Source organism: Clinocottus analis, unplaced genomic scaffold (assembly GCF_023055335.1).
Source record: "Clinocottus analis isolate CAN_PGR_092001 unplaced genomic scaffold, fCliAna1.0.p SCAF_5, whole genome shotgun sequence".
Classification (NCBI taxonomy): Eukaryota; Metazoa; Chordata; class Actinopteri; order Perciformes; family Cottidae; genus Clinocottus; species Clinocottus analis.
The window spans coordinates 3,595,957-3,619,679 of record NW_027176207.1 but is presented as its reverse complement, the minus strand read 5'-3'; the positions used below and the strand labels follow the sequence as shown (position 1 = coordinate 3,619,679).

General features: G+C 44.9%; 1 protein-coding gene across 4 annotated transcripts in view; it reads left to right on the top strand.

Annotated features, from left to right (window-relative positions):
- dscama (Down syndrome cell adhesion molecule a) overlaps positions 1–23,723 on the top strand; it is a 90,188-nt gene that overhangs the window by 39,939 nt on the left and 26,526 nt on the right. For 3 of the 4 annotated variants that reach the window (XM_068600200.1, XM_068600201.1, XM_068600199.1), the window contains exons 4-8: positions 17,382–17,528; positions 18,949–19,227; positions 19,425–19,700; positions 20,691–20,987; positions 22,334–22,609. In XM_068600200.1, coding sequence (XP_068456301.1) covers positions 17,382–17,528; positions 18,949–19,227; positions 19,425–19,700; positions 20,691–20,987; positions 22,334–22,609 — 1,275 coding nt within the window. Of the gene's footprint in view, positions 1–17,381; positions 17,529–18,948; positions 19,228–19,424; positions 19,701–20,690; positions 20,988–22,333; positions 22,610–23,723 lie in introns of those variants that run through there. The other variant, XM_068600202.1, reaches the window with a different exon arrangement.

Here is a 23,723-nt window from a genome sequence, read left to right as displayed (position 1 = left end):
AATATATTACACTACACACAGCTCAGAGGAAACATGTACCCTGACAATGTGGCTTTTCGTAGATTTAAAGAAGTCAATTCAGTTCATACTTTGGCCGACTGATGCCCATCCGCTTGTCTGCAGGGCAGGACGTGTGTCTGTGTTTCATTTAAAATATAGAAGTCCAGCACATCTTAGATGAGGTATATTTATTTGGTGTGTGTGTGTGTGTGTGTGTGCGTGTGCGTGTGTGTGTGTAATGGTCTTCAGCTACGCAGCCTCCTTTTAGCCTCCGCATCCCCCTCTTGGCAACATGTCTTCCAAGTTATCAAAATATCTGCTCCCAAAAAATGACACGTTGTTATTTGACGAGCCTCAGCAGGACACCGTCTGTCACTCAAACTGTTACATTTAAGGTGAAGAAATAGACGGTATGATTGAAAACCATGATCCATTTAGCGTCACAGCTGCTGCACCTGCCCATGCGTGTCTTTGTCCTTCTCTTTGGCTCCCCTGTTGTCTCAGAAGACACTTCCTGATTCGGTCAAGTTTCTTTTTGAGCGCACAGACATGAAAGTTTTTTTCACTCTGCTCACACGCACACATACACACACACACTAATGCTTTTAATTGCGCGGTTACACACTACTCTCTCCTCCTGGAAGGCTGCACAAACCTTAATGAGTCTGAGGAAATCAGCTGCTGGATTTAGCTGGATTTTTCTCCTGTTTCTTTATCGAGAATAAAATAAACATTGAACTCCCGCGCATTGCCCTGCACTTAACCTATAGTCATATGTTTCTGTCATGTTCCATTAACAACCAGTCACATGGTCGGTTGCTGGTTTTCATGGACTTGCCATTCTTATCTTATCTGAATAGCTACTAGAACAATTCATCCAGCTGTTGTGACATAATAAGTTCCTCACCAAGATCCCTTCCTATGCTTCATCTTCTCTCACGCTCAAGTCCAGGCAGTGGATGTGCCGACTGCAGCTCACTGGCAACAGTTGAAGCTATATAACGCCACTTATTTCACATTTTTGTTCTTCAGACGTGCTTCAGTGAGTTTGAAATCTCAGACGCTGACGGTACATTATAGATTTTTAGCCACAGTGACCCTCCGGGAGGCCGGTCTATTGTCCTGCCAATCAACCGCTGTGCTCAAGACTGAAAGATTTTAGAAATTCAAGCTCTTCACAGGATGAACCCCAAAAATTTGAGTTATCCTTCTGACTTTCAATCTAGCACCACCAGCATGAAGGTTGATTTGGGTCTCTATCGCGCAAACAAAAAAACATGTTTTTGATTTGGCAGCAAATATTTGTATTTGTTTTAATTGTCGTCAGAAATGAGCCAAAAACAAGAAAGTAGCTCTCAAAACATGATTTTATCTTTGTGTAATAAAGACACAAATCTTTATACACCAGCAAGTTTTTATTTTTTTATTGACAACGACTTGATAAATTGTCTTGTAATTTAGTAAAATAAATACCACACGGTGCTTAGACTACGAATCGTAGCACCAGAGAGTCCCACTGATTAATGTTTCAAAAAACGGCGGTCTTAAAGTCAAACTCTTTCAAACACCGGTCCTTCATCCATCCATCCACTCATCCATCCATCCCTCTGTCCCTCCATCCATCCATCCATCCATCCATCCGTCCCTCCGTCCGTCCGTCCCTCCTTCCTCCGCCCATGCAGGCAGGCGTCTGGCGTGCACGGGCTCCGTCAGCGGGCAGGCTTGTTTAACGAGGGCAGGGGGACAGCGTGGCACTAATTGCTGTGTGTGATTTATACCAGGCTGGGACCAGGCGGGAACACAGGCAGACGACGGCACTCCGAGAGCAGCTGCTTTGCCCAATATTTACTTAACCCTCCGCTGGCGGGCCTGGCACTGGTGCCACTGACGATGGGTCTGTGGGGAGTCATTTCGCTGCTTAGTGTTATGTGTAGCAGCAGGGTTGGGGCCATGTTTGGATGGGGGGGTGGGATGGGGGGTTGGAGGCTCAGAGTGTGGTGTGTGAGCCGTATGGGAAGTAGATTGGAGCAATTAGAGGGAAGAGTGTGATTGGTCTCCTGACAGTTTGGCCATGCAGGAGGAATTGTTGCTAGGTGATGTAATCAAAACCTATTTTCAAGATAGTAGGATTATTTTTTTTTTTCTCCAAAATGTGTGTTTTTCCTTACTAGGTTCCTACTTATAATCAAATGCTAAATATTTAATACAACAGGTGAAATCAAAAGTATTTTTTTCCTTCTGCATGGATGAACAGAGCAGTCCTTAATGGCGATTAGTAGCGCTTTGATTGCGGTCCTATATCGAGCAGCACGATTTGTACAGTGCTCACTCTCCTGTCATGTGTTAGCAGTGACAGACACTTCCATCCCACGCCTGTCTACCCGGCTCATCCGGAGTGATAGTCTGAGACATCGTTGGGTTCACATCCGCAGCTCAATTAGTCACACCTCAAGTAAATTAGCAGCGAGAGGTGCCAACGTATTCCGCTGTAATAGATCGGCTGGAGATCTGAAATTATACCTTGGTACCCGTGCCGGGATCCCTTCGCAACTGTGGAGAAACAAACAAACAAACGGCGTATGATGCTCAGCCCACGGTCAGCAGCATGCGAGACTAAGACGACGGAGAAAAGGAGGGCTGGAAAATGCAGGAGGGGGAGCGTAATTCTGTCTCCACAGCAACATTGATTGATATTCTTCAGGTGGAGCAGCTGTCAAGCGGCCTGACCACTGCAAGCTAATGCTCTGCGGGGACAGAGCTACGGGGAGGAGGGGGGAAGAGGAGGAGGAGGAGGAGGTAGAGGAGGAGGAGGAAGAGGGAAACACCATGGAAAAAAAGGCAAGAGAAGAAAAGCAAGGAGACAGAGGGGACAGTGATGCAGACGAGGAGGGATGTGGAAATTGAAACGCGTGACATGCAGGGAAGGAGAGATATTTTTTTGTGTTGCGATTTTTAGCCATTACAGGAAAGGTGTAGGCCGCCGGGATAATTACATCACACTACATTACACGACGGTGAAGTCGTCCTGTAAGCGAGGGGCGTGTCCGCAGTCTCTCCTCTGGAGGCGTTAAAGGGGATAAACGGCGTGCGGCGTCGGGTTGCCTCTCACATCGCAGGTGTTAGTCAGAGGATGTGCGTTCAGCTTTGGCCGTCCTCTCTGAACGTCGCGAACATATCGCAGTCGTCATATTTGTTATGTACTTGTCCAATATCACTCTTATTACCAGGACTTAATGTTAACTTTTGAAAGTTGACAGTATATTTTCCATTTGTAGTCTTTATTTCAAGATTCAAGATGTTTTACTGTCCTACGCACAGATTTCTGACTTTAACAGCAGTCTTTAAATATCACTAATGCAACAAATATCTAAAATGTATTAATTGTAAGCACATCTGGCTATTTGCTGTCCCTATTTCTAGATTATAAGAAAGTTTTTTATAAAGGTTTTCATGAAAAATTGGTTGCCCTTTTTTTAATTACCCTTATTGTTAATCCCTTTTTACTTATTACATCTATTATGATTATTATTATGCTTATGGCCAAATTGTGAAACAAAAATCTGTCCTCAGCTTTTATTTATTCAGACCTATAAGTGTCAGAATCCTGATTAAAAGATGAGAACGCTGACGTTTACCAGAGCTTTGTGTGTGAATCTAAGTAGCTTGGACAACTGAACGTTGACCTTAGTGAAGCAACCTGGCAATCTAAGTGTTGCCACGGAGGTTGGTCAACAGGCCAGTGTGAACCTTCCTCAGTTCCTCACGGAGAACACATGTTTATTTGCCAATTTTCAAGTAGATTCGTAATGCGTTGTCTGCCAGGAATTGTTTATCCGTTTACATCGGCAACCATAATTACTCCGACATGTATGTGTAATTGATGTTCCAGAGGATCCTCATAAATAATGTCTGTTTTGCAACTACAGGTTGTCATCTTCATTAATCAGAAACATGTTGACGCAGGTAAACCAGGCCGCCGTTTGCAGAAACAACATAATAAGCTTGATAATCAGCTGCTCTCGGTCTTGCTCTGTCTCGCTTTGCATCATTTTTACGAGTAATAGAAAAGTGTGTACATGAGTTTTGTGAAATAAGGTACTACTGCTACTACTAAAAAGTGCACATATATACAATTTGAAGAACAAAATCCTTTCTTCAGTCCTTTTTTCCAGCTTTGCATCTGCTGTGCTTTTTCAGCTTTGGGAAATTGTTATGATTATTTTCAGGGTTTTGGTGAAAGCAAACAAAAATTGTATTTGAAGTGTCTTTGCATGTGTCAGTCACAGGGTTTATTTATCATGATTTAGCACTGGTGGAATGTTCATGAAGTACATTTACTCAAGTGTTGTAATTAACTCCAGTTCAGAGGTACTTGTACTCTATTTGAGCATTCAAATGTTTTGCTACTTTATAATTTTACTGCATTTATCCGTCAGCTGTAGTTACTTAGCAAATGAAAATTTGTAATCAGCATCAGTGTGTTGTTGTACATAAAACAAAACCAGACAACAGTACATAAAACAGCTAGTTAGCTTCATTCACGACATTAAAATACTGCTCTCATGATAATGCTCAGTATAATATATTAGACCCTTTTAGTACTTTCACACTGTCAGCTGAGTCGACATTAAGCCATCATTTTAGTACATATTCATTTATATTTCTGTTTCTAAAACACTTTTACAACATGTACTATTGTATATGTACTAGTACACATGCGATGCTGTTGCCATAAGGCAGCTGCGTGGACTGGTACCTCGATAAAAAAATACAAACTGTAAACAAAGAAAGCGATGCAAAACCGCCCCGACGCAAATATGATGGTAAAGAAAGTTGCCATCTTATGCGGCAACGTTAACTAATACTGAGCTCGATGCACCAACTGACTCATGTCAGCACACGATAGTGATTAGTGTATGATTATTAATCTGGGCTCATTTCACGTTAAAATCAACTATATGCACTATTTACGATATTAAATTATCACTGACATCACCGTTCAGCCAGAGGGCCGCGTGATAGGACATAACACTGGGAAGGATGAGCAATTGATGTCATTTGTATATACATAGAATAATCTCAAAACAAATTTCTCCTACCAGATATACAAAAAATAAAGAAATTGTTAATTTTATAAAACTTTAAAATTTCAATCCCCTGCTACATTTAAGAGACACATTGTGCTTTTTCTTCCAGTACATTTCTTTCCCAGCAATAATGACGTATTTCTTTATTTGTATTAGTATAGAATAATATTTTAAATGCAAAATAGAAATAAACTTTATTTGTCATATTACGTAGAATAGGTCTTCTGCCTTTAACCCAGCCTCAGCAGGAGCAGTGCGCTGCTGAAAAGCACCCGGAGAGCAACTAAGGGTTCAGTGTCTTGCTCAAGGACACTTCCACATGCAAACTAGGAGGAGACCAGGGATCGAACCGTGTTCCTTGCTGTTTCAGGACGACCACTCATCCCCATGAGCTCCATAATCAACTTCAAAGATACAACGCACTATCAAAGATTTAAGACCCTGCAGACACCCACACCGGTGGGTTTTTATTATTGAGGCCAGCCGGTTGGAGTTGTGCGAACCTGCAGTGTGTTGTGATGTAAGTCAGCGATATGAACCTCCTTGCATAAGGATGCTAAAGTTGGAACTTCTCCCTGACCAAAATACGAGGACAGAGAGGGAGATGTCAGTCAAGCCCAGTCCGTGCACGCCCACATGGCCTTGAGAAAAGGTCTAATCAGGCGAAATAAGTGACGATACCCAGTGCTGCTCTCACAGCTACCCTGCACTCTTTCCAATTCTTCAAAATAGCTCCATCAACCAGCTCCATCGTAAGCATTTTTGATAAGATATATAGTTGTATGGGTTTTAATGAATTCGATTATAGTTTGAAATAAAGCACTCGTATGTGGGGACCAGGATAATGCCACTTGATTCACACTAAACTCTTTAAACAAGCTGATTTGCATGTGAGGTGAGAGAAATGATTTCCCTCGATTGGGAGACTTATGATTCTAATTTTATGACCCCAAAAAAAAAGGTCTTTAACGGACTGAGTAGCAGAGAAAATGTCATGTCAAGATGTAGTTTCTGCAGTGTTGTGGAGGCTGCAGCTCAGACAGGGTGACTCATTAGAGAGCCGCACTCCATCTCTTCACTTCCTTCTCCATAATCACTTTAATGTGGTTTTACAGTCTTTTCATTTGTCGACTTTCATACCCACAGCATGTCAGAGTGGTTTTAACCTGTCTGGAGTTTTTAGACTAGTTCCATTAGTACGTAAAATAACAGTTTGATCCACTAATAGAGCAGCGCTGTCAGTTTAATACAGCGCAGTTCCCTCAGTTTGTGAATGAAATTGTCTTTGAATGAGGTTTCGTGATTAATTGAACTGTCTGTGTTCTGTCCACAAGGCTTCTGCACAGTCCTGCTTCTCATCGGTGAGCTCGTTGGTTCGGTAGTTCCAGCTTCCTGTTTTTAGTTGGTCGGTCGCGGCACAGTTCAGCACCACGGAGAGCTCCACTGCTCAGTCGGAAGAGGTCCAGTCATTTTAACCACACATTTCTCCTTTCTTTCTTTTTGTTTTATTTAACTTAAATAGTTGTCAACGACACCTTTGTTTGGGTTGCTGTTTCGGTTTTACTTGGTTGCTTATTGAGCTCAATAATTGTTCAATGATTATAAATAGATGATTTTTTTGCATCACTTAAAAGTGAAAAAAACTGTACAGATAAACAAAGGTTTAATGATTTATTGTAGTTTTAATTTGTATAACTGCGAATGTTCTCCGACATTTTTCTCGATCAACCAACATGCATAGCTGCGATTTTTGCCTCTAAAAGTAGACACTTTAATTATTATTTAAAATGCACTTGCTTTCCTCTACGTTATTCAGTTCGACCCGACTCTGTCCCGTAAGTCCGTTCACTCCGTCGGCCTCGTTCAGGGCGGTTCAGTGGGCCTTCGTGCTGCTGGTCATGCGGCCCGCCAACAGGATTTACCAGATAAAATGACACAAACGAATGTGTTTACTGTGTCAAACGTTGCATATAAATAATGCCCTTGTCGTAATGAATGAATGAATCCTGATTTAGTCTCAAACAAAGGGAGAAGAGAGAGATGGCGTTTAATAAGCGTTACACATGTTACTGATGTCAAATGAACCCACGCTGTTTCTTTCACTTTAGTTCTTTGTAACACAAGGACCCGATGTCCTCCTTTTTCTGCGTTTATTGAGGCATTTTATCACAATGATAAAAAAAGTGATGATTTAAAATTCCATGATATTGATGCGTTTTAACTGTAAATACCAATTGCTTCAAGTTTACCATCGTTCAGTGTTACAGACAGCGAACAGCCCGCCAAGCCTAAAGGGTTACCCGAACATTACGGTGGTATTCCTCGCTCTTTTGCTCCTTATTGAAGTTCCCTCAACAGGAAACGCACAAACCTGGCAACACTTCAATTGACGCCATCGTGTTCAGTAGCACCATGACATTTCCCCAAAATCTGCACCGATGATGTAAAGACATCCAGTCATTATTTGCACAAAAAAAAACTAAAAACATGCCCCGTTCAGGCTTCCTTAATAAATAAAACAGGGGTCTTTCTTCACAGCGGGGATCAAAGTACATCTCTGTCTCAATCTTTGTCAAGCAGTGCACACAGGCCTCGTCTCGTCACAACTTCCTCCCACTCTTTTTCCCTTCGCTCCTCTCCGGCTTCATCCTCCTCCCTCCGTTCCCTCCCCTTCCTCAGCGTGGCTGCTGAATATTTAATAAGCCTGAATTACCGAGGCCCTCAACCGTAATGACGGGGAAATCAGACAATTAAATCAGAAGGGCTCCGGCTTTAAGTCTCACCTCCCCCAGAGGAGCCAGAGATTATTTAAAGTGGCACACTGTTTGATTATCTAATCCTCCTCTTGCCCCCTCTGCTTTACTCACAGAGAGCCATCGCCCGCTCCACTTGCCAGCACAAATTACCATGAAACACCAATGAGCACTGTATTTAAGGCCCTTTCCATAATGCGGGAATGTGGTGCCGTGAAGTCCCAATGGGAATGGCAGTATGGGAGCAGCTTGCGTAAAAACTGCTCATTTCTGAGCGCGTGCCGCTGTTAGAAGCGGGCGACACTTTCTCTTTCCCAGGCGACACGAAGGGTAAAATTCAACCCTGAGCTTTCAACAAGCGTGAGTGAAAGAGGGAAAGCATGAAGAATGTATGTGTGCAAACAAACAAAATGGTGAGAACAGACTGTGGGTGGGGGAAAGGGACCCGCTAAGATGACCCTGACCTGTCACGCTGCTCTTTTGAAGTGAAAAGCTGCAGGGCGGGATGCAGGACGGGATGCAGGACGGGATGCAGGGCGGGATGCAGGACGGGATGCAGGACGGGATGCAGGGCGGGATGCAGGACGGGATGCAGGACGGGATGCAGGGCGGGATGCAGGACGGGATGCAGGCGGCGCTCCCGAGTCTAAGGCGGTTTTTGTTTGGGTTTTGGCGAAAAAGTGGAATTGTTGTCAGCTTGACTTATCATCCACACAAAGTGATGGATTGTGATTGAGTAGATAGTAATAGCTTCCTTAATGCCAGCCAGTGCAGCGCAGACACACATACACACACACACACACACACACACACACACACACACACACACACACACACACACACACACACACACAGAGGTTCTCACAGACAGAGAGATGAATATTCATGATTATACAGCTGAGGCTCAACACTGCTTCATTTAGTGTTGGCCAGAGAGAGGCCAATGATAGCATTGTAAACACACAACCATTGGGGGTTTAATAGCTTGACTCCAGTACTGGCTAATTACGCCCCACACACACACACACACACACACACACACACATAGGCACACACATACGCACACACACTGCTGATAGAAACACAGGCGCAGATTTGAAAGCTTTTGCGGGTAGAGATGTCTTTCCTCAGACAAACATTTGTCTGGTAGAGAGAAAGAAACGTGCTCACACAGCTGCCTGGAAACCGTCTGGTGGAGAGAAGAGACGTGCTGTCATCGTATGTCAAATAAGTCTCGTACAAATAAACCCCATTCTTCCACCGTCCATTGTTTTCGATGATTGTGTTTGATGAGACAGAGTTCCAGTCAGGAGCCGTCACACATGAAGCTGCTGACAATGACTTTAATGCGGAACTCCCTCCGATTTTGCACATCCGAGCGAGCGGGTGTCGGGGAGTACTTCCTCTGCATAGTGGAATAAACTGGACGAGGCCTGGTGTGTGGCCAGAGTGAGTTGTGTGAAATTTGATCAGTGGACTCAGGTGGCGCTGTAGGTTGGTTCCTGAAAGTGTAGGCTGGGTGGTTTTGTTGCCTCAACTTAACTTTTTGTAAAGACGGAAGTTCATTTTGAAAAGACACGATGCGTGTTACAAGTGCAAATCGACACGCCGTCCCCGACACGCCCCGAACTCTGGGCGACCTCATATTGTGAAGCGTATAGGACCACTGACCCAGCGTGAGAATGTGTTGTTTGGACACACACGTTCAGTCCTTCATCCTGCTTAAAAAATCTTGCACCTCTTCAAACAATCCAGTTTAAAATGTTTGTGTATCAGTTTGTGTAACACGGCCTCAAACGGGGAAACGTGTCCCAGCGTTCCATCCTGCAATCGTACGAGGAAAACATCTAGCGCGAATCATTACTGAATTGTTATTCCTCTCCTTCTGGTATCGCTTCGTGGTGATCTGGGACGTCTCATAGAACATCGCTCCGGAGACAGACAGTATCTAAAATCTCTCTTTCTTTTAACACGACAGAGGAATGTGGGGCAACGGCGAGGCCAAGCGCCTCAGGGTCTGAGCTTCCCCGTTGCCTCCCCATTTGAATATCGTTCAGCGTCCATTTGCATCTACTTTCTAATAGCAGTTTATTCAGTCAAGCAGAAGATGACATCTTTATCTGTGGTTGACATATGAGGCCGTTAGCCTCGGGCTAGCGTGTGTCTAGTTAATGAGCAGAGCGATGCCGCCGCTGATTGGGAGCGGCAATGGAGGAAAAAAAAAAAAGGAGAAGATTCTCAGCCTTCCACTCCGACTCAACGCTGTAGTGCAGATACGGTCCGGACCCCAGAAAGGCTGCTCCCAGTTTGTAGTCCAGGTGTGAGGAGAAACTAGGGCATGGCTTGGTGTGTGTGTGTTTCTGTGGTCCTGAATTTGCACACTTGTGAGGCCCAAATGTACTGCAGACTCTTTTTTTGGGGAAGGGAGAGCGAGATTAATAGCATTTTATGGACAAGGAACAACTCCAGGAAGTAGCCAGGAATCCCTGTTCCAGAAAGAATAGACGTGCAATAGACGTCAAATAACAGCATAATAGTATAACAAATACATGTTTTCATCCAACTGACACTATTAGGGAAGTAAATTACGAATATACAGTATATGAAGGATATTGTAGCACAGTTGATAGAATTCATACAGAATGCATTGTGGCATATCTTTATAAATAGATTTATTGCATGTGTCTAAGGTTTGAAACATTTGGCTGGATAGTATATGTGTGTGTGTGTGTGTGTTTCCACCTCTTTGCCATTTGTCTAAGGCTTAAAACATTCGGCTGGACAGTATACGTGTGTGTGTATGTGTGTGTCTGTGTGTGTCTGTGTGTTTTTACCTCTTTACCTCTTTTGTTGGACAGTATATGTGTGTCTGTCCGTGTGTGTGTGTCTGTCTGTCTGTGTGTGTGTTTGTGTGTGTGTGTGTGTGTGTGTGTGTGTGTTTCCACCTCTTCACCATTTGTCTAAGCATTGGCATTGAATGATGTGTGTGTGTGTGTGTGTGTGTGTGTGTGTGTGTGTGTGTGTGTGTGTGTGTGTGTGTGTGTGTGTGTGTGTGTGTGTGTGTGTGTGTCTGTGTCTGTGTCTGTGAGTGTCTGTCTGTCTGTGTGTTTTTACCTTTTTTGCTGGACAGTATATGTGTGTCTGTCCGTGTGTGTGTGTGTCTGTCTGTCTGTCTGTCTGTGTGTGTGTGTGTGTGTGTGTGTGTGTGTGTGTGTGTGTGTGTGTGTGTGTGTGTTTCCACCTCTTCAACATTTGTCTAAGCATTGAAACATTTGGCTGGACAGTATATGTCTGTCTGTCTGTGTGTGTATGTGTCTGCCTGTGTGTGTCCGTGTGTGTGTGTGTGTGTGTGTCTGTGTCTGTGTCTGTGAGTGTCTGTCTGTCTGTGTGTTTTTACCTTTTTTGCTGGACAGTATATGTGTGTCTGTCCGTGTGTGTGTGTGTGTGTGTCTGTCTGCCTGTGTGTGTGTGTGTGTGTGTGTGTGTGTGTGTGTGTGTGTGTGTGTGTGTTTCCACCTCTTTACCATTTGTCTAAGCATTGAAACATTTGGCTGGACAGTATATGTCTGTCTGTCTGTCTGTGTCTGTGTGTGTCCGTGTGTGTGTGTGTGTGTCTCCACCTCCTTCACCATTTACAGTACTGGGAATATGGCCGGTGCGTTGCCATGCCAACCCTCAGCAGCTGTCAGTGGGCCTCCTGTAAGAATGACAAATGGTTTTTATTAGAGGGGCTCTAAATTGGTGGGATCCCCTCTCTCTCCACGGAGATGCTTATCCCGGCCCGATGCGACCGGAGTCACTCTGCCAATAACTCTGAGCGGCCTGATTACAGCGCGGCTCCTCCCGGCCTCATCACGCACTGATTATTACTCGCTGCCGGGGAAGTCAACGTGACGACGGCGTTCGTGAATTCATGCGGTACATTTGTCACGGTTACACAAACGAAAAAAAATGAAAACATCATTTTTTATACATTTTGTTCCCCCTTTGTAATCAAATGAATAGATTCAAAAACTGCGTTAAAAATGCAGACGCTCCAGATGCTGCATCACCTCCAGGACGCACCGGCGCTGTACGAGCAGCATTCATTATCTTTATTTATTTATTTTTGTCAAGCTGTTTGACCGTTCCAAGGTCGCGGTGACACCGCGGGCCCCGGCTGTCTCCTGGGGGATCGCACTCCACTCACTAATACACTCCAAGACAGTCGCACAGCGGGGACGCTGCCAGCAGAGTGATGAGGAAGCAATTTCTATTTTATTTTTTTTCAACCAGCTTTGTTTAGCTGACTCAGTGGGTTTCCTGTAAGTGGCGTCCAGACCGGCGGCGCTGATAGGTCGGACGACTCCAAGTTCCTCAGGTTGAGGTGCTCAAGGTCGCAAAGGGAAAATAATTTGTCTCATCTGTGCTGTGTGTGTGTGTGTGTGTCAATGTCCACACGTTAATATACTTAGTGGAGTGCGCTGCTTGCAGAGATGTTACGTTCTCATGAGTCCTCGCACACTGTGCCGTGAGCGGTGCTTGCTTGTGCAACGGCATATTTCATTTGAAGAAGACGGCAAACAGTGTAAGGAACTGAGACCGAGGCGACGGGTTTCCTGTTGAGATCTGTCAGACAGACAGGGCTGACAGATCTTTTTTTTTTTTTTGTGATAATTACTCTGCCTAGCCATGATCTGAATTAGCATATGAAAGTTGTCTCGCCTTCACTGGGAGCGCATAGCTGTAAGCTAATTTGTAAGTCGTTGCAGATGACAGAGAGTGGTTGTATCCCAGAGGTGCTCTTTCTCTCTTGATCCTTGATTTCTCTCTCTCTGTCTCATCTCTCCCTCCTCCCATCTCGTCTATCCACCACTCATGGCTCAATTATTAGAATATTGAAATGACTCTAAAACTGATTTAACTTTCTCCCCTCTGTTTTTTGGGCAGAGGGTCGCCCGGCGAGCGCCGGTCAAGGTGCTCGATGTCACAGCGTATCGTTGTGTTCGACCTTACCGGAAGTCCTCCTTCTCTCTTAAGTCCTTGTCACGGGAAAACCTGCAAGTCCACACCAGCGTAAACTGTCTTTGGCCCAAAATGTAACAATAGCAGTGTGATACGGACATGATTCAGCCTTTTCTCTCTGTCTCTATTATGTCTCAGAGGTTTCAGTAAAAAAAACAACAACGACAGAGCCGATCCCCATTTGAATGAACAAAGAGTCCACTAGCAGGCTCAGTGTGGCTTATGTGGGGATTAATTGTAGCTATTGAGTGCGGTGGACCCACAGAAAGGGACCTGTGTTTGTGGCACAGTCGATGCCAAAGCAGCTGGGCGGGCCCCGAGGAAGGGAAGAGGAGACGACCCGCAGTCCAGAGGGGCCACCTGCGATGAAGTGAAGCCATAGTTTCAGAAATATACACTAATAGCCTTATCCCACCCAAATTGGCGCGCTTTATGACCCGCTAAAAATAGGCGGAAGGCTCCTTTACCATTGCGAGTGTGCCGTGCTCTTGCACTAGCCTTTCTGTTTTTGTTTCTGTTTTCCTGGTGTGTCTTATTTGAAGCTACTGATGCAAGGGTTAGTAAACAGTGAACATGTAAAGGCAGTTATTTCTTCAGTTTTTGCATCGTCGCTGATTCCGTTTGTCTTTCAAACTCTCAAACCACAGCCGGTGATGCTGGAACAGTGGAAAGACTAACAGATAACAACAGTTTAGATGAGTTTCGTTTTGTTTCTGTCCGGTTTGAACGAAGCGTGTTTCGATGATCAGCGAGAGGAAATGACCGTTTTCTGACTGGAATCTAGTGGCTTTGAGGGGAGCATATAAAATGTATGTTTTGTACGTTAATAGAGTATAACAATGGTCCTTATCGCTGTACATTTTATTCATTATATTCTCTTCCACGCACATCATGGCGGAAATAAGTGGGGATCGGATCTGGAGCCGATAAATACCTGTAAGTCATTTGTCGTGGGAATGAATGCATAATCGTCACCTTTCCCGCTGAAGACAAAAGCCAGATGTTTGTGGGGTTTTTTTTTGTCCTGTGGGAAATGTGCTTTACTGCATCCAGGTGTGGACACAAACGCCTACTCATGTGTCTCGCATGTTAACACCAACACACCGCAAGAACAGCGGAGGCTGTGTCTCAGGCGGCGTTAGTATGCAGTAGGTGGAGCAGAGAGAAGAGCAGGGAAAAGCCTTCGATCGTTATTATTGAGCATTTCTCCATGCAGCAGCGTGCTGCATGAACACATTCACACACAAAGACTTTAATATACAGACACACAAGCCAGTGGGGTTGGAGATAACTGCAGTGGTACGAGCATAACGCAGAAAATGCCCTCAGCTTACTGTACAAGGACATGCAAATACAATACAGTTCTGCAGGCCTGTGTCTCTGTGTGAAGCAATCGATTGTGTGTGTTTGAGAGGGAGCACGGGGCTGGCTACGGGATAAAGGAAGCTCATCCAGAATCCAGAATGTAATCAATTGCAGGAGTTGTGGATATTTTTGATATATTAAACCACCACCAACTTCTGTTCTCATTTCAATGGTCTTAATACAGTCTTAATACGGTCTTAATACGGTCTTGTCAGTTCACCTTGAGCAGATGCACAGCAGAGATCTCAAACTGTAAAGGTGCAAAACTGAAACAAGGGGCACTTAACATTTATAGCAATCTAAACACAAACGTTTCTGCTAGATTTCGGTATTTCTTGGCTGCTACAGGGGAACGCAGACAGCACCCAGAGGCTGTACACGTGTTCTGGAGACCCGGAAGTGGCCATCTTCAAGGATTGAAGATGATGTACTGTGTTTTCACAGTGAAGGGGGGGTGGAGGGGAGTGAAAAAACGTACCAAGATGCAACTTTAGTTGCACATACCGAAAGTGTAAGTTGTCAACCTCCATTCTAAGGAGCTGAGTAGCTTACTCTGAAGAAACGCACTGATGTTTAAACACACACGTTTTCTTTCTTGCCGAGTGAGATGAGAAGATCGATCCCACGCTCGTGTTTTTACACTAAATATGAAGCTGACACCAGGAGACGGATTAGCCGAAAGACGGAGTGAACAGCTCGCCTCGCCAAAAGTAGATAATCCACCTCTAAAGCTCACTAATTGATAAGTTCTATCCCAAAAAGCAAAGGTTGTGGTTTGAGCTGGGGAGATGCTCGTGGGGGGTTATTTTATCTCCCGTTTCCTAAACCAGAATGAGGAAAATATGCAACGTTGATATCAAACATGGGCCGACCTGACTGAACTTCACTGACGATCCAGTTACAGTTTTCCATACATGTAAACACGCGCATCTGTTTTAACATGCATTTAAAACACAGGCGTACTCCCCTCTCCCACCCTGCTCTTTTGTCCCAGTGACAGCCAGTCTGTTCTCATGAAAGCTGCTCTCATTCATAAGCTGCCTTGTCGACGTCTGATGCCAGACAACTTTCAGAGGGGGAAGAAGATAAGGGGGAAAAGAGGCAGCCCGCTTTGCTTTTCCCCTCTTTGATATCCGCTTTCTCTGAATTGTTTCCGTCTCTAAAAATGTGCATTTGCAACCAACAAAAATAACAATGTGGTAATATTCTCGCTTGTCTGTGGTTATGATGGTCAGTCACACTCGAGAGTACCTCGACCTCAAGCTGGAGAAAGAAAAAAATTGCCTTCAGGATATCAAATCTACGGGTTCTCATTTCTAACTAGGTCATCACTTGCTCACAATAGCATCCTCACCACCCTCCTCTGTGTATTCCTCCCTCTTCTTCTCTGTTTCCTCCCCGCGCTCTCATTCATCCTTTCTCATTGCACCATTACTGGGATCTGTAAACATGTTGGTAGTCGTTTGTTTGTAACTAAAGGAAGCTCAAAGATGGTTTGCATATCATACCACAACTACACAAGGTTTCGCTTCGATGTGCAGAACAGTTTTCTTGGGATTTTCAAGGCATAAATGTCGAAGCAGATAGCCACCAAATATATTTTTGATCGGGTTTGAAGTCGAGACAATTTGTTTATTCATTGTGTTTTCCGGCTGGAGGGGTTTTCCGTCTCTTGAACGAGATATCTCAGGAACTTCTGGAGGGAACCTCTTCCAATTTGGCATAAAACGTCCACCTGGACTCGAGTAGGCCACTGTGACCTCTCCAAACACGTTTTTGACCATAACTCAAACATTTGTATGCAAATTATGACAATGTTAGACAAATGCCCAATAGATTCCAAATGATAAAGTGGGGACATTTGAGACAGAGATGGATGGAAACTGCAGCCCGGCTGGTTCGGCGGAGGCTTTCAACCGTGAGGTGGAAATTCCTGTTCTAGCATGCGCTGTGCCAGCAGCCTTAGTCTGTGTTAAAGTGTCGTGACGGGACTAAATGAGAGTAATTCAACAACACATAAAGTGTGCGTTATGATATCTCTACCAGAACCCCTTCACCGTACGGCGGGCCCCTTTGATCGCTGTCTCAGATTGGCTTCTCCGTCATCTGTGACATGAAAATACCTCCGGCAGCCGGCGGGCTACTGCACACATCACTCCTCATAAACACTGACTACCTCTCTCTACCTCCATGTGTTCACGCACATTTGCATAACATTAGCATGATATTAGCACATCCGACCTGTGCAGGCGTGCCTTATCAAAGCGCTCTGTGATCCCTGGCTGCCTGCACTTTTTGCTGGAGCGGAGGGAAAGAAAGAAAGAGAAAGAGACGGAGAGTTCCCCCAAGAGAGAGAGGAAGAGAGAGAGCGATGAGCTACATGATAACGAGCTGTGTTACACTGCTACACAAACACACAGCCGTCACAGAGCCTCAGAGCCGCGAAGAGCTAAATGGGCTGCAGCAGATGTTTGGTGACTTCAACCACACAGCGCTACGTACCTCACTTGACTTGCAAATATTTGCTAAGAGACTTCAAAATTGGATTTTTTTGTTCTGTCTGGTCTTCTCTTCGAGTGTGTAAGCTCGTGATTCCAGTGCGTACGGATGAATACACACAGTGTGACTATAGAATATTATTTGTTGTAAAAATGTCTCCCTCGATGAAATACGGAGGCAACGAGCCCTTTTGTTTGCTCCTTTCATGTGTCACACATGCAGTGTTGCAGACGTTGACACGATGCGTTCGGGGGTTACGCTACAGGTTCAGGACGTTTGTCCAGATTGGTGTGCCTTCATCGGGATGAAATATGTTTTTAAGTTATACAAAGTAAGCACACCACACTCAACGCTTGTTGCATTAGACAATTGAGGTGAGCGTGTTGTCAGTGGGGAAATGAGAACAAATGATGGATTCTGTCCAGAAGGTTCCCTCTGCAGGCCGTAGACGCTCCCTAACGTTCTCTTTGTGGAGAATCTGCAAGCTACAGATAGCTTTTCCAAACACCACTGGCTGGTTATGCAGGTTGCATAAAGGTCACATATTTGGTGCCGATTGGCCCACAGGCAGTAACGACATTCATGCTTTCATTGTTCCTCTAAAACTGTTCCTTTTGTTTGAAGATTGCACCATGCATCAATAATGATTTTATTTATTGATTTTTTTTTGCAGTGTCACGGTTTCTCATCACATCCACGGGAGCCCTGTATATCCTGGATGTGCAAATGGAGGACGGGCTCTACAACTACCGGTGTATGACACGCCACCGGTACACAGGAGAGACCCGACAGAGCAATAGTGCCCGCCTCATTGTCTCAGGTAAGAAGAAGAGCAATCGATGCAAACCTTAAAGTTTGACTTCAGCAAAAACATCGCGTAGACAAATACATCCTGTAGCTAAATCTATCAGCTCAAGTTCTTTATTTTATTCTCTGATGTAAATGACACAAGACAAGTTAAGAAATGTGGTATTCAAATTCTGTCCTCGTAAACAATACACAATGCCCTCTTTTAGTTCAACTGATGCTTTTGGTTGGTTTCAAAGATAGTGCAAAGTGACAGAGGACCATATGGAAATAAATCTGTGCTTAAATCTAGACATAGTGAATAGAATGGAGAGTGACAGGAAAAGCCCATGAATTAAAGAGGAGATGGCATGTGATAAAGGTCAGCAGAACCGTGCCAACACAGTTTGTGGGGGCGGCTTCAGGACAGAAAATCGTCCTCCCTCACTTACCCCGAACCATTTAAAGGGACAGATTTTAAACACATGAAGATCAGTTGACTTGTCGCGAGGGGTAGTATTCAACCTGTGAAGTCATGATGTCATCGGAGTCATCTCAGATTGGGTTTAAGACTACCGAATACCAGGGAGGGTCGAAACAAAGAGGCTATTCTGTCGCATTATAAATTGCAAGATCCAGTGATTTGGGAGCTTTAATCAGGACGAAAAATTTATCCATCTGCTTAGAGTCCCCCAAAGTTATGTGTGGCGCTTAATTGCTAGAGACCCAAACGATGTTGTGTTCAAATATTTCTGTAGGACATCCCACCAAGTGAAATGAAAGATTTTTTATCAAAATAACAATCGAAACAACAGGTTTAAAGTGACTTTTAGCCTTCTTAAATTGGACAATGTATCTACTCAGTTTAAACAAACTGAGTAGATATTTTTGACATATTAGCTTTTAGTAGTGTGTGGGTAGCAGATATAACACACAAACAGGGCTCAACAATAAGGATGGCTCAGAGCGAGTAAAAGGCCACGTCGGCCTCGTAAATCTAGCAACTCGCCGGATCGGATAGGTGGGAAAACATTATGAAATTCATTGATTTTTCTGCAGCTGATGATGAAGGTAAGGAGTGAGCCATCTCTCTTCCTTCTCATCTCTGTTGAGCGGTGAACATGAACAGTACCGATCGGGCCCTCGCGAGGAAATGGCGGCGATGCGCATTTTCGATTGACCGAGAAACAGGATGTTAGGTTGGTCGTGTTAGAGAGGACGTGAGCGAAACTCAAACTAAGTATTGTGCAGTTTGCCGAAGGTTTGAGAGCATTTACTAAAATATAGATTAAACATGTCAATTACTGTAAACAATTGGTCTAATGGCAAGAATATTTTTACTTTGGGAAAGTAGATTTAGACCCACTTGCCCAACCGGACAAGTGAAAGAAAAAGACTTTACTTGACAAGCATCAAAACTAACAAACAAGTGACAACAAATGTACCCCATGCAGACCCCGCCAATTCAGCACCACACATCCTGGACAGCTTTGAGCGGCGTGAGGTGATGGCGTCTCATCGGGTGGAGTTGCCCTGCAAGGCCTCCGGGCACCCCGCACCCAAATACCGTTGGCTGAAGGACAACCGGCCGCTGGAGCCCGACACTCGCTTCAGACAGAGTGTGACAGGCCTGCTCATCGAGAGAGCGCAGCCCAGCGACACAGGGACGTACGTGTGTGAGGTGTGGAACGGCTACGGCAATGCTGAGGTGGCCGGCATGCTGCTGGTAAAAGGTCAGTATCGTGGGCTGGTGGTCATTTGGCTTTGACTTTTATCAGCGCTATGATGTAACACTGGCAAGCTAGGAAGCTAAAGATGCTGCTTCAGACTTGTATGGTTCTACAGGTAGCATTTTTAGTCTTTCTCTGGCAAAATAATGCCGCCTTGTGATATTCCAAAACAAATAATACCGGAAATTCCTAACCTGCAGAGCTACTGAAGGTCGTGGTCAGCCCGCGCAAGGTGAAAGGCAGCGTGGGAAGCCAGGTGTCACTGTCGTGCAGTGTAACCGGCTCCGAGGAGTACCAGTTGTCCTGGTACCGCAACGGAGAGCTCATCTACCCCAGTAACAGCGTTCGCATGACCGGCCAAAACAGGGAGAACCTGGTCATGGCCGGCATGGCCAAGAGCGATGGAGGAGCCTATCAGTGTTTCGCCAGACACGGCAAGATGTCCGCCCAGGACTTCGTTCAAGTCATACTGGAAGGTCAGAATTCACAGTCGTCTTACTGTGTGTGTCTTACTGTGTGTGTGCCGGAGCAGTAATCGTACAGTACTTTGTATGTGCAATGTGTTTCGATTGTGTGTTCATGTATCTGTGTGTGCACATGTGAAGCCGAACTGTGCGTCTGTGTGTTCATGTTCAAATGCAGTTTACATGTGGCACTGAGTGCTGCAGCGCAGCTCAGCTTTATTAGATTTTCTGGAAGCGGCTTGCATAGTGTTACACAAGCCGGGTTGCTGCAGTGTCTCCCATGACCACGCCAATGTAAGGAGAATATTGATAATCAATAGAGCTGTGGAGCCAGAGAAAGGAGCTCTATTAATCTGCCTTACACTCTGATTTAGCTTTTCATGCAGTGGACATGAATGTATTGCAATGGAAAATAAATCGGAATAGAGTCTCATTTGTAAAAGGATCTATTGTTAGGGCCGGACCGAATATCTTTCCTTTAGACATTTGAATCTTCTATTGAGGTTTTCTAATGAAACGTTGAATGTGTGCCGTAGTGTTTCATGACGTCATGACCCTAAAAGAAAGGGGAAAAGAGAATGGTATTAATGGTGCTGTGAGATTGCTGCTGGGCCACACTGTTAATACAGGTGCTGGCTCCCTTTTGCATGCAGCAACCAGGAGAGCAAACCCTTTTTTAACCGCAGTGAAAATGTAGTTTTTAAAGGCTGAAGACCAACAAATGTGGATTGAAGCAGAATATTTCTAAAATGATCTGTCTTTTTATTAAAATAATGTATCTTTTGGACTCACTCTATCCACCATTGGAATCTAATTCGACAAATAGGACAATACTAATAACCTTAGTGTAACCTAATCTATATCTGAAAGTGTGCAGCAATACCAGATTTAAACAGAATGAATAGACATGTAAAATAAAAGCTTTGCCGCATTTCAAGTTTTATTTAGAAGTTGAATATCAACATTATAAATGAAGCTTGTGTATCTCCTTCCACGACCCAGATGGCACCCCCAAGATTCTGTCTTCGTTCAGCGAGAAGGTCTACAACATCAACGAGTTTGTGTCGCTGTCGTGCACGGTGAAGGGCACGCCGGAGCCCCGGGTGACGTGGACCCTGGACGACGATCCCGTGGTGCGGGACAGCCGCCACCGCATCTCCCACTACACCAACGCCGAGGGCCACGCGGTCAGCCACCTCAACATCAGCCAGACCCAGGTGCCCGACGGAGGGGTGTACCGCTGCATCTGCAACAACTCGGCCGGCACAGTTTCCTACCAGGCGCGAATAAACGTAAGAGGTGCTTGTCAGATCAACTCTTCCAACACACCATCACATATACACATCAACATGTCTTGATTTATTCTGTTTTGAATTGGCTATGTTTTAAAGTACCTCGGCTGTGCAGAGGTTGAAAGAAGGCCTGACTCAATTTTGCAATTATTTTTTATTTTTAGTCATCCAATGCGCTGCTAGTATTTCCCCTTAGAGACCTGATATTGGAGCTTCAGTGCTCAGAATGCGACAGATACTTGAATAGCCTCCTGCACTGGCTCCTCTTTATCATCAGTCACTGCTGTCAGCATTAACTTTTCTAATGCCCCGCATCCTACCCAACACCTGCTGATAGCTTTATATTGGGACGCCATTAGGGTGATTTAGTGTTAGCTCCCGTGTATGACTGTATTGCTATCTGTTCTCTACAGGGACATGGTTGGCTGGGTTGCTTGTTGTCATGTAGCGGTAATACCGGGACGCTCAAGCTTTGCTGTACTTGGTTCAAGGCTATTAGTATTTCTCTCTTGCAGATGGGGAATGGCACTTTCTGTGCACTGATTGGTTTAATTTGATTGTGTTCACTCTTGCATGTTGCAAGGCTAAATAGGGCGATCCTCCAGCCCTTAAGCGAGGGTCCGTGGATGCTGAATGCAGCCAAGCAATGAAGATAAATCTCCACAGGTGCCATTGCAGAGAAAGCGTAATGACTGTTTCTCACATCGTTGGCTCCTTAATCGTGCTAAAGAGAGTAGCAACCCAGGATAGGCTTGTGCTCAAAGTACACTACAGAGCCTAGTTAAACTGTCTTCTATAGTGCTTTAAAGAGAAGCCTAATAGTCCATTTCCCTGATAGACACTGAGCTATGGAAGCCCATTGGTTATTCTGTTGGTTTTTCACAAGTGTGTGCGAAAGCTGGCAACATGAGTAATGGTTTTGATAATAGCTTCATGAGTGGAGAGAGGGAACATTCCACTCTAATGCTTGTCAGAGGCAATCACAGGCGGCACCGAAGAGGTGGCAGCGCAAGGTAATATTCACTACAGGCTCGACTAGAAGGGTACATGAGTCCCTGGTTCTCACAAGGCAAATGGAGGGAAACAAAACAGAGCAGAGCAGAACGGGTCCACTGGTAATGACTTCCTTTTTCTTTGACTTTCCACGAGGAATTCTTAGTCAGCCGGTCTGGATCCTCTCAATCAATCCAGGCAATGTTTTGATTTCTTGCTTGTCAGAATGAATCAAGGCATGTAAACGGCATGTTTGTGGTGTCCTGAAAACACACAAAACACAGCACAGCTGTCTTTTATAGCACCCCCCCTGCCTCAAAATCATTTTAAGAGAGTTGTCTCTCCAATGTGTCCTTCAAGGGCCTGCCAGCATCAGACCAATGAAAAACCTCACTGCCATCGCTGGGCGGGACATGTACATCCACTGCCGCGTCATTGGCTACCCGTACTACTCCATCAAGTGGTACAAGGACTCCAATTTGCTGCCGTACAACCACCGGCAGCGGGCCTTCGAGAACAACGGCACCCTGAAGCTGTTTGACGTGCAGAAGGACGTGGACGAAGGCGAATACACGTGCAACGTGCTGGTGCAGCCACAGCTCTCCACACACCAGAGCGTCTACGTTACTGTGAAAGGTATGAACCTCAGTTCCAGTTCATGACTCAACACTGGATGTTAACGCGGGACTTTATTTTTAGAAATATAGCATTAGATTTAGGCGTCGTAGGTTCTCCATCAGGATTATTATCAACTTGAAGTGTCAAGTAAGAAGCTTAGGCCATTTATTTAAGGTTGACATACAGACGGAATCATACGCCAGTCTCTTCATGTTTACTCCATCATTAATCTCTTTTGGATACCAAGACTGAATCTCTTTATCAGTCCGCACACTGACAATGTGTCTTTCCATTTGGCGTACATGCAGCTCATCGCATTTAAAAGACGCATTAAAGCATCGCCTTAGTATCTAAACATTTCCTTGTCGCAGAAAACACAGATAGGCAGAGGGATATTTCTATACCCACAGCCTGTAATGAAAACACACTCGCATCACTGATAGCGAAGCGCCATCTCCATCATCCCGGCCAGCTTATCTGGGGCTCATCTGAATATGCAGCGGCGCTCAGCTGAGCCTGGACAATGATAACCTCAGATGGCTTTCTTTCTTCAGTGACGCTGCATGGTTTGAAATGTCGGAATGGGCAACACCCCCACCCTCTCTCTCTGACGTGCTAACAAGTGTGCGGGTGGAGGGGAGAGTTGGGTGGGGGGGGGGGGGGGGCAGCACAGCGTAGACAAAGCTACGCCGCCATTCCGCTTCGGCTAATTTGCCTCTCGGCTGCTTAGCATTCCAGCGCTGCCGAGAGGGAATCCCCAGGAGCCTATTATGCCTATTTTGTTGTGAATTAAATAAGCGCTGAAGTGCAGCTTATTCCAATGTTATTTTAAATAATTCATTTTCCAAAGCATCTGGTTCTCACGATGGCGACGGTGTCCCCAGAGAGAGCAAAAGACCGTGAGAGAGAATGTTCCATGCATGTTGTTTGAGTGAGAATTCAGCCGCTTCACGTGGGTGGAGGTAATACAATATTTCTCTCATTCCTGGAAAATCACAGCCTTGGGAACTAGGTGATGAAGAGAGAATTGTGACTAATGAGTTTCTATGGGTGTGAGTTATTATACAGTGTTTTATATGGACGTATGACATAGGTCACAAAGTGCTAAACAATGGCATTATACCATACATAA